This window comes from Artemia sp. Qi Xiang Cuo, chromosome 15, assembly GCF_049724085.1.
Source record: "Artemia sp. Qi Xiang Cuo chromosome 15, ASM4972408v1, whole genome shotgun sequence".
In the NCBI taxonomy this organism is placed as follows: domain Eukaryota; kingdom Metazoa; phylum Arthropoda; class Branchiopoda; order Anostraca; family Artemiidae; genus Artemia; species Artemia sp. Qi Xiang Cuo.
This window is the reverse complement of record NC_142808.1, coordinates 19,603,776-19,618,597: the sequence shown is the minus strand read 5'-3', so window position 1 is coordinate 19,618,597 and position 14,822 is coordinate 19,603,776. Positions and strand designations below refer to the sequence as shown.

General features: G+C 35.2%; 1 protein-coding gene across 1 annotated transcript in view; it reads left to right on the top strand.

The window, feature by feature from the left end:
- Positions 1-14,822, top strand: part of tup (LIM1_Isl and LIM2_Isl domain-containing protein tup) — a 73,649-nt gene that overhangs the window by 40,172 nt on the left and 18,655 nt on the right. Inside the window, exon 5 of the mRNA XM_089101908.1 lies at positions 437-585. Coding sequence (XP_088958034.1) covers positions 437-585 — 149 coding nt within the window. The remainder of the gene's footprint in view (positions 1-436; positions 586-14,822) is intronic.

Sequence of the window (14,822 nt, the reverse complement as noted above, 5' to 3'; positions counted from 1 at the left end):
TCGAAAAATCTAATGCCAAGATACACTTAAATGTTAAAACATTATAAATTTTAACTCTCCTGCTTTTAATTTTTAGGGATCACTTAACTCCACCCTACACGTTTTTGAATTGGTGATTTGGTAAAAAACTTAGTAATATAGTCTTTAATTGTACTTACTTGTTTGCATTCTATTTTTTGTGCCACAAACGCCCATCTTGATGCTCTTATGAACGAACAGACTGTTGAAATAAGCAATCTTGTTCCCTGGGCTTTAGTTTAAAATATCCTGCATCTAGATGTATTAATATACTAAAAAGCACAAATTTACAAGTCCCTTTTTTGGTGGCTCTGCTCTCCGCTTTTAATAATTTCTCAGCTTTTTTCTGCTTGACCTTGAATTTAGTAGCCTTGTTTTGAGTTTTAATCATTGATTTTTCTTCTCTTTTCTTATGCAGCAAACCCCCGTCCTGATGCCCTTATGAAGGAGCAGCTTGTTGAAATGACTGGTCTTAGTCCTCGGGTGATACGAGTCTGGTTCCAGAATAAAAGATGTAAAGACAAAAAAAGACAAATCCTAATGAAGCAAATCCAGCAGCAAGATAAGGTAAACTTTATTGCCTGAATTTCTAAGTTAGCTGCTAGGTCATGCAAGAATTATGCCCAGACATATACACGATTTAAAGGTCAGAATATTTTATTTGGAAATAGCCTAGGAGTTTCCAAGCCTGAGGAACTTGTTTTTTTTATCAGGTTTCTCGGTTTTATCACCTAATGAAATACTGGTTGTCCTGGAAATCATCTTTTTTCTATTAAATGTTTATAACACCGTTTCTCAAAGCAACTAAGATAAGGTTGTTTGGGGATGTCTTCTACGGAGAGGTCGTTCAAGATGACGACGGTACGGCGAGCAAAACTCTTGTTTAGGTACTTCTGACGGGTGGTTGCCTGCTTCAGAGAGTCCAAACAAGCTGTACTTTGTCGAGTGTACTTCATCGACTTAACTCGTCCAGATATGGGTTACCGCTGCTCCTCTGATGGAGGATTATGCACACATTTGCATGCATCAGACCCTCCCTTAATAGCTACGCAGGGATTGTAACGTATACTTGCCAGATGTTGCTGCTCTGACTGTTTGATTTTGGATTCATTGGAGAGGAGCAATCCGGACGGCCTAAACAGTTTAAAACAGTTTAAACATTGGAGAGACGGCCGGAGAGGAGCAATCCGGCCGGCCTAAACAGTTTAAAACAGTTTAAACATTGGAGAGACGGCCGGAGAGGAGCAATCCGGCCGGCCTAAACAGTTTAAACATTGGAGAGACGGCCGGAGAGGAGCAATCCGGACGGCCTAAACAGTTTAAAACAGTTTAAACATTGGAGAGACGGCCGGAGAGGAGCGATCCGGACGGCCCCCTGCCCGAGGGCACTTGAAACTTGCGAAGTGTTGTATTAAAAGACATAAATTTAAGAGAGCGGGAAAACGGTGTTATCTTTTTTTTAATGCTATTAAAAGCTGCAAAAAACTATTTACTGCTGTGAAAAACGGCCCTTTTATGCATCCACAGAAAAAATCTATATCAAAACGCCATTTATGCGTTTTGATTAACTATTATGATTTAACTATTTTTGCGACTGAATAAAGAGGATAAAAAGACTTAGAAATATTTTGATAAAATTACCACAGTCAGAAAATGAAAGTAAAAACTCTTTATCTTAAAAGTATCCAAAGTATAAATGACAGTGAATATGAAATCATTGGAATTGTTAATTACCACATATATCTAAAAAAAAAAGAAGAAATCGAGAATTCAATTTTGTTGAAGAAAACTTCATACAAATTATGCCGTTTTTGGTAGTAGCAGGTGCCAAATTTGAAAAAAGGAAAATGGGGTTAAAAATAAGCGAAAAAATCAAACTAAAATCATATGAAACCAAACAGCTTAAGGAGTTGTATTCTTCCTTTGAAGGCGCAGTTGGGTTTGAGAATCATCAATATTAATGTTCAGTTTTTACGGTTGAATGTCCAACTTAAAGAATTATTTTCGTGTTGCAACACTGACAAAATTCTGGTGCTTTCCTAAAATCTTAATAATTATGAAAGAACCAAAATTTAAATTTTAGAACTTCGTCGTCTTTGGGCATTAATAGACCAAGGATGGCTCCAGGAGACAAAAAAAGTTTTTATTTTGATGCCCTATGGGCTCTAATAAATCATAGTCAATTTGTAGAACTGGTTAAACGCAAAACCTCGCTCAAAACAAGTTTCTACTTAATCAGATCAACCAAGAATCTTACTTGTTAAAACATTTGCTAAACTTACTGCCAGAAAACATACTTAGTTATTTGAAAGAGTTGCTCACTATATAAACTCATATACACCACACATATTGAGGCAGTGCTCGATGCAGAGATATTGAACCAGATGCAGGCTTAGAGGTGGTTTTATGAATCAAGAAGTCGGTGGTGAGAGCACTTCTGGGAGTCATAAAATCTTGTACATCGGAGAAGGCAAGTGCGTAGCTCCTTGACTTATCTCTAGTTTACGACAGCCGTTCTGACGAGGTACATGTCGATCAAGTATTGTTTCCTACCTTCATTTCAGTCAATTTGAATGATAAAGATCATATCAGCAATGCCGGATATAAGGCAACAATTTCGGTTGAACGTCTTTCAATGTTCATCGACCACGCCTTATTTAAATAAAAATCTCGCTTATTCAACGAATAGAAATTAGTTTTCTGTCAAGCTAGGTTGAAACCACAAGATAATTATCATGAAAGGTGTCATTTAATATTGATGGCTCTTTCTCTAATCCAATGGTTAGACAACATAATTCTTATCCACGTGCTTCTTGTGTTCACCTGACTACTAATAGGAGAAAAAGAGATCGTGGACAGGGTTGGAAGTTTAGGCCAAATATCTCTCAAATAAATGCTTTAGTATGCGTTTACATCTATAAAGTTGTAATAATACACTTTGGAGTTAAGTCATTGGGAAACCCTCACGTGATGCCTTATTTCTGACTGACTTACGCTGAATTTGAAGGCCGGACACATGTAACTCTTTTCGGCACCGGATTCAGCAGCCAAGTGGTCAAACGATAGTGGTACACTGGCATTTGTGCGAGGTTTTGATAAACTAAGTATGATGGACACCAATAGTTACAGATTGATCTCAGCTTAGTTCTTTTGATTTTCCTGCTGGAGAGAAAGAAACGATTGATGATTGAAATACCTCAGGAAGAACCTTTTTTTATGATCACGATGAAATTTGGCGCCATTTTATAAATCGGTACCGAAAACTGGGAAATTTTTAAAGCTTGAATTGCTGTCGTTTTCTTTGCAATTCGGTGCTGATTTGGTAAATCATTGCCGAAAAAAAACTGTGTCCGGCCATTCAGTTTGTAACTTATTATATACTAGCTATTACCATATAAAAGGTTGCCAGGTTTAAAATCCTACAACTTTCTTTAGGTGGGTTCTTGATTTCAACAGAGGTTTCAAATTCAGAAAATGCAATAAAGCTGAAATTTCAAACAATAAAAGTAATCAGGGACATATTGCTAAATCTAAAATCCATGGGGCTGCTCAGTCCTTTTTAACTACGGAAGTGCATGTGAGGAACCAAATGTGTGTTTACGGGAGGGAATGGGACCTGTTTAAGAAACTGTTTAGAATAGTTTTTTTTTTGTCCCCAGCTAAGGATAAAGAATCATTGATTATCCACACAATACGGTGAAGTAAGGGGAGCTGAGGAGCTAAATGGCATTGCTTTGCCAAATGTAAATTGTTATCTTTTTAACCTTTATATATATTGATTTGATTTCCCCTTTATTGAGGTCTAGTAAAAATACATAAAAATTTGTACAAAAATTCAGATATTTGCTAATAAATCCTGAAAAGGCTATGTTTTTCTAAGTTGACGTTCCAAAAAAAACAAGAAAAATGGAAAGTTTAAACCCTCTAAGTCCATTGTACGGCATCCATGTGGCTGTGTGCGGTTCAGATTTTCCAATTTTTTTGCTAAAAATAGAGCTTTCATTATTTAATGATAATTAAAAAAAACTTTATGTATTATTAATTGACAGCGTAGATTTTCATATAAATTTATATAAAACAATTTCTTGGGAAATCCAAATTTTCAACGATATTTTCTGGCAACTATTGTTGGCAAAACTTGTTCAGAATCGAGATAGCTAATATTTTTCACTTATTGGAATATTAAGTTTAAAAAGCTGAGAAAAGTTGTATCTTTGGGATCATTATTTCTGGGATCAGGGTTAGAAATCTTTCTGAAAACAAACCCAAACATACCCAACTTGCTTTAATTCATTTATTTGAGGTCTGACCACAGAGTAAAAAATGAATAAATCAAGAATACGGAAAAGTAAAGGATAAAGAGCAAGGGGGAAAAACTACTATTCTTCATGGATATATAAGAATAAAATCCGGTCAAAGCCCCATTTTTTTTCGGGGGAGGGCTACAAAAAAACGCATTAAAAATTTGTTTATATGTATTTTTGTCACTTTTTGCGAGTCAGACAAAAATGAACGAGGGGGTTAAGACCACCTAATCCCCCCCCCCCCGTAGATACGGACTTGGAACCTGTTTTTTTTTTACTTTTTTTTTTACTTTGAGTGCCCAGTATTGTCAATAAAGAGACCCTTTTGGTGTGAAAAGAACTGTTTTGACCAAAATTCATCTTTTTCTATCATTCAAAGAAAAAATCATATTGATTCAAATGAACAAAAAGTCAATGCTTTGAACAATTTGACCTGCCAGTAACTTAAACTGCACATATTTAGTAATAGGGTTTTGTATATCCAATTCTAAAGGTTTTAAATCTGACCCGTAAGCAATGAGAAAGCCAACACAAGCATAATTATTTTAATTTTGTGTTAGTTTTGGCAATTTGAAAAAACAAAAACAAAAAACGTTGGGAAAATATAAAGATAAATTGTATTTTGAAGTTAATTTCCATAAATTTAAAATTGAAAAGGCCTAAAGTGGAACAAATGCAGATGCTGAGTCAAATCATCAACATTATATAACTGCCACTGAAATTAATGATCGGACATAGAATTGTATCAAATTTATTTCACAATCAATCACAAAACAGTGTGGACCAAGTCACACAAATTGAGGGAGTACATTATCCGAATGAAATGCGAAAAATCGATTTGGGGTTTCAATTCAGCAAAATGCATTCATTTAAAGAAATGATCTGTGGTGGAAAACATCCATCAGCTAATCGACAGCGTTTTGTAGCAACCGTTGCAATTAGACTTCTAAAATTGATGAATAGTGTATCTCATTCAGTGTTAGCACGAGAGGGTTTCGCTTGAATGATTCTCACAACTGGACAGGGGCTATCGTATTCCAGATCATGCTATTTTTGCATGAGTGAACTGCAAATGTTTAATTGCAGCTTCCAAGCTTGTTTGTCCTATTATAACATCGGTCATGGCGAACCTAGGACTTTACTCCAACCTTTGGGATTCTACCAATAGTTTTTGTGTTTTCTTTAGAACAGGAGAAAACGGAAATATATTGTAAGATTATGAACGCTTTGGTTTGTGTGAACGGTACTTATGTATTAGCCATTACACACTCGAGAAGTGAGGTTAGGTTAACCCTAATGAAATATACCAAAATATGATGAAATATAATATTTAGTAACTAAACTATAAAAACTACAACAAAGAATTATGGCAGGGGGCTGAACAGAATGCAATATATTAAATACCTAACTTAGTCTAGCATAACCCAACCAAAATACCATCTCTATATATTAAATATCTAATAAAATAAAGTACCTACAACGTAGATTTCAACTGAGCCTATGCTAATTTTCTTTGAATATTGACTGGTATAAACCGGTTACTATCTGATCTGCAGACCCAAGTTCTCGAGTGTGTACTGAATAATACAAAAGTACCGCGTGCACTTGCTCAGTATTCCGCCTACTGTGGAAAGATAGCACAAAGAAGAGTTAACTACCTACCCCACGCGAAATTGCCTCTTTGGTGTATACGCTGTAAATTTTTTTTTTTTTTTGTCATTGGCCTAGTTGGCATTTCGCTGTGTGGTTCAAACTAAAAGTGCACACAGTTTTACGGACAACTCCAAAACCTTAAGTAGTTCCACTTTAGACCCATTTTTATTTCCCAGGGAGCGGGTGCATTTTTAACCAACCATTGGGCCAAACGATTCTCTACCCAGCTCCTCTTGTTTCCGGGTATGCCTCTAGCTAACCTAACAAATAACTGTTCACGCTTAATTTAAAAACCAATCAAGATATTATGGCCATTAGCTTCTACAGACACAAGCATCACCATTTAATTGCACCAGTAGACTTTGCGTGGAAGTCCCTCATTAACTGAACAGGTGATGTTCCACTCTGCTCATTTGGAGTCACAGAGGGAAAAAGATCTCCTAATCCCGAAAAGTTCTCTTTTGATGTCAAGCAAACAACAACTGAAATGCCATAAATAATAGCTCATATTGTGCTTTCAATGGTTATCGTTGTATAACATCTACCGCATGCCGTCTCTTGAGACTAGGGAGCTTAAGGGCCACCGGGAATACATGAAATTAAACGTAAGAGGAGGATTATGATTACCCGACCGTATGACTCGCATTTTCAGATTAGCACGCACTTAAATGCAACCCGATACTAAATTTGGACAAAAATTGGATCTTCTGACAAGAATTCGTGGAAAAACTAATGAGGTTAAGCAAAAAAATAGTTTTAAATTTCTACTGTAAATATAAAAAGTCAGTTTATGGCCAATAACAGTATTCAATCTCCCCACCTCCTCTAGTAATTTTTGATGCGGAGCTGTTATACTTTAATAGAAAAAGTCACCAAACAATAAAACTCACAAAACAATAGCCTATCCTATTTTTCGGGTCTTTAAAAACATAATACGGTTCTGAATAAAGAGGTCTAATCGCCTTCTATAGTGACGTTCTTTTACTCATCTTTGTGCTAAGATCTTGCATCTTTTGACAAAGAACGCTTAAAAGTGAAATCTTAGGACTAAGATCTTACATCTTATAGCGTTCTTTTGCAAACGTCATTCATCATTCTGCACTGTTCAGCGGTCTGAGAACAATGATGAGTATATTATCAACGTTCTCTCATCATTGTTCTACATGGCAGAAAGATGGCGTCTTTCACACTTTTTGTTAACATCAGTGAGCTGTAAGATCTTAGAACAAAGATGAGTTAAAAGAACGGAAATCTTTGCAGAAAGACGTGAGGTCTTAGTGCAAAATAATGGCCCTTATCTTCTTTTTTCTATGTAAGACAAAAATACTTTATAACCATTTTGCAGTAATGGCTTCTGACATGATTTAAGCAAGACACTTCCTATAAATTAAACCCTAATAATCCATGCACGCTCTGGCTTTGGGTAGGCCCTAACGTGACACAAAATATTGGATCTTCGAAGCTGTTTCTGAGACGATGCAGATGTCATGTTTTGATAGCTTAGAATCCTTAGATAAATATAGCTTCCTATGGCCTACATCTCTCGTTCACCAGAATCATATTTTAGACCAAAAAGGACTCATAGTATCCAAAATTTTTATCGAATTAGAGGCTTTCTGTTTAGACCTTCCGTTCTACCTAGATAGCTCGCTATATGGTTTCTTTCTATTTATTTCTGCTTACCCCAAAGTAAAAATTCAAGGTATTTTTCCATCCTCTCTCCTCAACACTCCCGGAAGATCTCTGCTCGATACTTAAAATTGTTCCTGAGATCTTGTAGATGCGCTATTTTTATAACTTTGTTTCACGTGGCTTCTTTCGGTCTATTACTTACAGGATATAGTTCATTAATCCCTTTTATATATTAGTCTAGTTTATAAATCGTGGCTCGTAGAGATAAAGCTTCATATTTGGTTCCAATCTTATTTAGTATCCCCACCTGCCACGAGGAAAACACGTCTCTGCGCCAACTGATGTGCCCACTGAACAAAAACTTGCAAGGAAAATACATTTCAATTCCAGATTTGTTTTTCTTAAAGTATCTTTATGCAGAACAACACGCAACAGGTCTTTGTTTAGATTGCTTAGACGTTTCATTACAAAAAAAAACTCAATGAAAGTAAAGAGCAACATTCAAACTTAAAACGAACAGAAATTTTTCGTTACATGAGGGGGGCTGACCCCGGCCTCTTTACGCTAAATTTGGCTTTTGGCCTAATTCTTTAAGAACGACTACTCAAACACAAGGACCGTTGAATTGGAATGACAAGTATTTTTAAAACAGTGTAAAACTTTACCGTAAAGAGGGGGGTTGATAGCTTCCAGGCTTATTCAGGCGTAGTCTAAATAAAGGGATATAAGAGATATTTCCTACCCCTCCCCTTCATATCTCTTTTTGTATGTATTTGAAGGATCAAAGAAAGTTAGAAAATTTGGGTATTGGAATGTTCTCTTTGATGCATCTGGCACCCCTTACAGAGAGACTCTATCCGTCTTCTTCTAGCTGATGTGCATTTATACATCATTGTACATAATTCTATGAACAATCAAGTGAATCAGCTTATCATTATAATAAGCATTCTCATAGTAAATAAAGTAAATAATTAGCAATAAAATTAACCATTTGTCTTATATGGGCTGCTTGATTTCAGGAAGGAATGGGCCACCCTGTAACATTAATTCCTCTTTAACTGGCAACTTTAATGTGTAGTTTTCCGATGGTTTTAAATCAATTAGCTTTGTCACAATTTTCAATCGATGTCACAATTTTCTTGGTCCTCTTTGAGGCAATTAAATAAAAAAAAGGTTTGTTCAACTGAAAGTAATGAGCAACTTTAAACTTAAAACGAACAGAAATTACTACGTATATGTAGGGGGTTACTCCTCCACAGCACCTCGCTCTTTATGCTAAGGTGTTTTAGTACTTTTAAATAAAGCTTCTTATTGTTCTAATTAAACAAACATAGTGTTTCAGGAGCCGTTCTTAAAGAATTGGGACAGAACTCAAACTTTAGTTTAAAGAGCGAGGTGCTCTGGAGGAGTAGTCCCCTTCATATACGTAATAATTTCTGTTCATTTTAAGTTTAAAATTGCTACTTACTTTCAGTTGAAAAAACAGTTTATTCTGATCGTTTTGTAAATAATGCCAGGAAATCTGGCTACTCCTCCAAGGAAAAATCCCTCCTCCCCAAGAATTTATTTTCTAGACAATTCAGTCCTGGTAATAATTTACGTTGGGCAATTGCCCTTAACATCTCCATGCGTAAAATTGAGTCGGCAATGAGAAAGCAAGACATAAGAAGAATTTTCTATAGGAATTCTGGCAAATTCCCCCAGTGTAAAAATTTCCCCTGACAACTTCACCCCAGTGAAACTTCCCTCCCCATAGAAAATTATCCCCGTGGAAAATCCCACCATCACAAAATCTCCCCTGAAAAATTTATGCATACTTCCCAATAACAAATACTGTACATAAACAATGGGCAAATTTTGTAAGTTAAAGGCCTTTCCTCTGGGGCTGTGGGGGTCATAATATCTCCAAAGGCATAGTTGGTCAGCTTTTCAACTATGCTGAACAAAATGATTATGTCACTTTTTTGATAGGACGATTTTGAGAAAAAGGGGGCGTTTGAGGGGCAGTGACGGAGCCAGGGGGGGGAGGGGGCCCCGCGCCCCCCTAGCGTAGTCTAAAATAGTATATTTTATTAAATTAACTCAAGTTTGCTTTAATTAAACTTGCTCCTAACGCAAGTTTATTAGATCAACCTATTTTGCGCTCCCCCTCCTAAATTTTTTTCGGATCAGCCTATTTTGCCCCCTCCCCCTAAGAAAATCCTGGATCCACCCCTGGTGAGGGGGCCTGAATACCCTCCCATTTTTTTTGATTACTTAAAAAGGGCACTAGAACTTTTGATTTCCATTTGAATAAGCCCGTCCACGATATTCTAAGACACTGGGACTAATACGATCACCCCTGGGGGAAAAATAGCATAAACACGCATCCGGGATCTTTCTTCTGGCAAAAAATACAAAATTCCACATTTTTTTCAGATAAGTGCTTGAAACCTCTATAGTAAAGTTATCTGATTCGCTGAATTTTATGGTGTGATTTTTATTAAGATTCTATGACTTTTAGGGGGTGCTTTCCCCTGTTTCAAAAATAAGGCAAATTTTCTCAGGCTCATAACCTTTGATGGGCAAGACTAAACTTATATATTTGAAATCAGCATAAAACCCCGATTCTTTTGATATACGAGTACCTCGTATCTATTGGTGTCAAAATTCCGTTTTTTAGAGTTTCGGTTGCTATTAAGCCGGGTCGCTCCTTACTTACAGTTTGTTACCACGAATTGTTTGAAACCGTAGTTTCGTGCTATAAAATGGAAGAAAGCGCCGCTTTCTTATGGCACTATCTCTTTGGCCATTTAAAAAGGGCTCGAAACTTTGAATTTTAGTTCGAATTCAAGTTTTCTAGGACTATTGGTTCATTATGATCACCCATGAGAAAAAAAGAAAAATAAACACACATCTATCATCTTTCTTCTTGGAACAAATGCAAAATTCTATTTTTTTTTCTAGATTTGAGCTTGAAACCAAAGGATTCTCTAACACGATTAATGTGATGTTGTGCTTTCATCAGGGGTGCTCGCCTATTTGGGGGTGTTCTCCTCTTTTTTCAAAGATCAGGCAAAGCTTCTCAGGCTCGTAGCTTTTGACGGTCAACTCCAATTTTAATGAGATTTATATATTTGGAGTCGGCATAAGAAGCTAATTCTTTTGGTTTTTTAATTGAAATTAAAACTCCTTCTTTTAGAGTTTTGGTTACCATTAGCCCGAGTCACTTATTACTTGCGGTTCATTACCACAGCTTGTCTGATAAATTTTATTTCGAAAATTAATTTTTGTTTTACATAAAAATATAGAATAAAAATAAATATAAAAATAATTTAAAATAAATTAATTAAAAATAAATTTAAGTATAATTAAAATATTATAAAATATAAAAATAAATAATTTAAAATCAATTAAAATAAAATAAATATAAAAATAAATTTTTATTTCGAAAATTATTTTTTCGACAACAAATAACGGATTTGTGTATATTCTGAAATGTAAATAGTATGGATCAAATAAACTAGTATATTTGAAAAATATTATCAAACTCAATAATAAGTTTCTTTAATAGAATAATGACATGGGAAATACGAAATTAAAATAACACAAGATTATGTTTTAAAGGAAATTGCAACTACATAGTAGGGAATAAAGAATGAAAATTTGAGTGGTGGAAGAGCAGGATGCGTTTGGTAGATATCGAAGGATAATATCGGTGAAATCTTTGAAATAAGGATTGACAAGACAACACCTAGTGGAGAGGGAGAATTGGTGAAAATATGAAAATAAAGTTGAAAAATAAAAATTTGTCAAACACTTTAATCAAATAAGGATATAAAGGGGTAAAAATCAAAATATAACTAAAAACAAGAAACGATTTTGATGGTTCAAAGGCGGTTTAAACTTTAGAAAAGAAGAAGGCAAGATCAATTACTGAGAAGCTCCGTAAAATACGGTAGCAAATTGTTCCCAATATTTTCCCGTGCCGGTGTTGAACAGGGAATAAATAAGAATTTCAGAGGAAACTAGCTGAGGATATTTGAGGTTGACAGGAATATAACTATTGCCCTACGTACCTCTTTACCTAATCTGTATTATCAAGAACTTAGTTGCAATCTTGCCGAAATTAGTTTTTCTTAATGTAATTTTATATCCAAAATACAATTTGGTTCTGGTACCAAAAATCCCTATTTAATAGGAATCAGGACAAAGATCCCAATGGTAATATTGACCTGAAGAAATACTCCTCACAATTATCTTAATTACCGCAAGTCAATTTTCGACCATGGTAGCCAGGTGGATCACAATAATGGTTTTTCGGTCATGTATCTAACCTTTGATACATCATAATACATTGAGGCCAGGGCCGTATCCAGGATTATTTTCCGGGGGAAGGGGATTTTACAAATAGAGTTCTGTTCAAAGGCGGTGTTTACAAAAATAGATCTAAAAAGGCATACAAAATGGGTTATATACATTTTTGTTACGTTTTTACGAACCAAAGAAACATTTTTTTAGGGGGGGGGTCAAAACCCCTAACCCCATCTCCCTATGGATACAGTCTTGAGTGAGGCAATAACGGCATCATTTTGAAAATGTTAGGAAACATATGCTTCGTAAGAACGTTTTTTTAAACAAGCAAAACGACCCTTTAAATTTACATGAACTGAATTTTTAAAATGAGCTAAATTCAAGCAGAATTTTAAAAGTATTCGCAATATTTAGCACGCTATAAAAAAATTCGAAGCGTCATATCCTGATATTTGTTGTTGCTTTTTTAACAACTATAACAATCCTTTATTTAAAAAATTGTTTGAATCTGTTTTCAGTTGTTTGAATCAGTGAATCACTTTTAAGCTTCATTTGATTTCGTAAAGAATCTCTAATCTCAAAACAATCTCTATGTTTGTACTGAATCTAGAACCCATTTCTTAGTAAGGAGATTCATCCCCAACCAGTAGAACATAAATTATATGGGCAAAATTCCATACTAATCAAGCAACAATCCCCTTGGAATTGGCCGAATCAATCATTATCTGAATCAACAGTTTTGGCGTTCAATTCAAAACAGCTCATTCGTTCTTTTATTTAATTATGACGATTAGTTCTGTTTGCGGCTGGACTGGCTGTCTCCTATCTGGTCGCGTGGCTTTGCCTAATTTCATTAGCAATATTGGAAAAGTGTTCTATCCCTTAAGTCTCTTCTCAGATATATACTATCAAGCAAGTTTGGCAAGCTATGATATATGTCTTCATTTAGAAAGGGAGGCCGGGAAAGATAAGAAAATTGATTTGGAAGGAGGTAGACATCGCATAGTAAGTAAAAAAGGTTCTAAATTTGAGAAGGTCGTTATCTCAAACAGAAGAGAATTATAAAATTTTAAGTTAACAATATGCTTGTTTAGGCTTGAAGTTCAGTGCGAGTAAGAGCGAAGTAGTGAAAATTTCCCAGTGAAATTTCAAAAACCATCGGCCGCAAATTTGTGCCTACTATGCGTTGTCTATTTATTGCCGATTTCGTCAGATTTGAAAAGTACTCATGTTGCGGTTTTTGAAAATTAAATAAAAAAAAAGTTTTTATAACTGAAAGTAAGGAACGACTTTAAAACACAGAAATTATTGCGTATATGAAAGGGGCTGTCCCCTCCTCAACGCCTCGCTCTTTACGCTAAAGTTTTTTATTGTTTAAAAAAAATAGAGTTGTGAAAGTCAAACTTTAGCGTAAAAAGCGAGGCGTTGAGGAGGGGACAGCCCCTTTCATATACGCAATAATTTTTATTCGTTTTAAGTTTTAGTCGTTTCTTACTTTCAGTAAAAAAAAACTTTTTTTTTTAATTTTTGAACATTTTTAAATTAATGCAGGTTTTGATATTGGCTTACCGAAAATGAATACTTAAAACGAAATTTGTATATTAATTTTACTTTTATTTGGTTAAAGGGCTTTCTCGAAAGCTGTTTAATTTTATTTACGAACGTTTTTATTAGTAATAAATATAGGTAACTGACGAATTAACTTACGTAACGAACTTCTATATTTATATATTTTTAATACGTATATTAGGGGGCTCTTCCCCTAGTCAATACCTCGCTCTTTAAGCTAAAGTTCGAATTTTTTTCCAATTCTTTAAAAATGACCCCTTAATCACAAAGGCCGTTATTTAGAATAAATAGCTCTTATGAAAGCACAAAAAAATCTTTGGCTTAGGCCTAAAGAGCGAGGAATTGACTTGAGGGTGAACCCAATCATACACGTAATATTTTCTGTCCGTTTTAAGTTTTGATATTACTCCTTATTTTCAGTTGGAAAACTTGTTTTTTTTTATATTTAATTTCTGATCTTTTTTTAAAATAATGCTGGGAAATCCGGCGCCCCCTTCATAGCAATGTCCCCATGAAAACTTCCTTCATGGAAAGATCTTCCCACATAACCCCCGACCCACCCACCCCCCTAATACCAGAAAAAATCCCCCTGAAAACGTCTGTATACTTCCTAATAACCAATACTATATGTTAACATTGGGTAAAGTTCATAACTTTCAGCCCTCCCCCCGGGGACTTCGGGGGATTAAGTCATCCTAAAGGACATACTTATCATATTTTTCAACCGTGCTGAGCAAAATGGCTATCTGAAAATTTTGATCAGGTGACTTTGGGAAAAAAATGAGCGTGGGAGGGGGCCTAGTTGCCATCCATTTTTTTTGTCACTTTATAAGGGCACTAGAACTTTTAATTTCCATTCCAATAAGTCCTCCCGCGATATTCTATGAGCACTCGGTCGATACGATCACCCCTTAAAAAAAAAAAATGAAAAAAAAAAAAAAAAAAAAAAAAACACGCATCTTTCTTCTGGCAAAAAATGCAAAATTCCACATTTTGTAGATTGGAGCTTGAAACCTCTACAGTAGGGTTCTCTGATACGCTGAATATGATGGTGTTATTTTCATTAAGGTTCTATAACTTTTAGGGGGTCTTTTCCCTTTTTTTCGAAAATCAGCCAAATTTTCTCGGGCGCGTAACTTTTGATGAGTAGAACTAAACTTGATAAAAGTTACATATTTGAATTCAGCATTGAAATCTGATTCTTTTGATATATATATATTGGTATCGAAAACCCGTTTTCTAGAGTTTCGGTTACCATTGAGCCGGGTCGATCCTTACTTACAGTTCGTTACCACGAACTGTTTGACTGTAAGATTAGAAGCACTTATGGATCTTTTATAAGAGCTAAAGCTG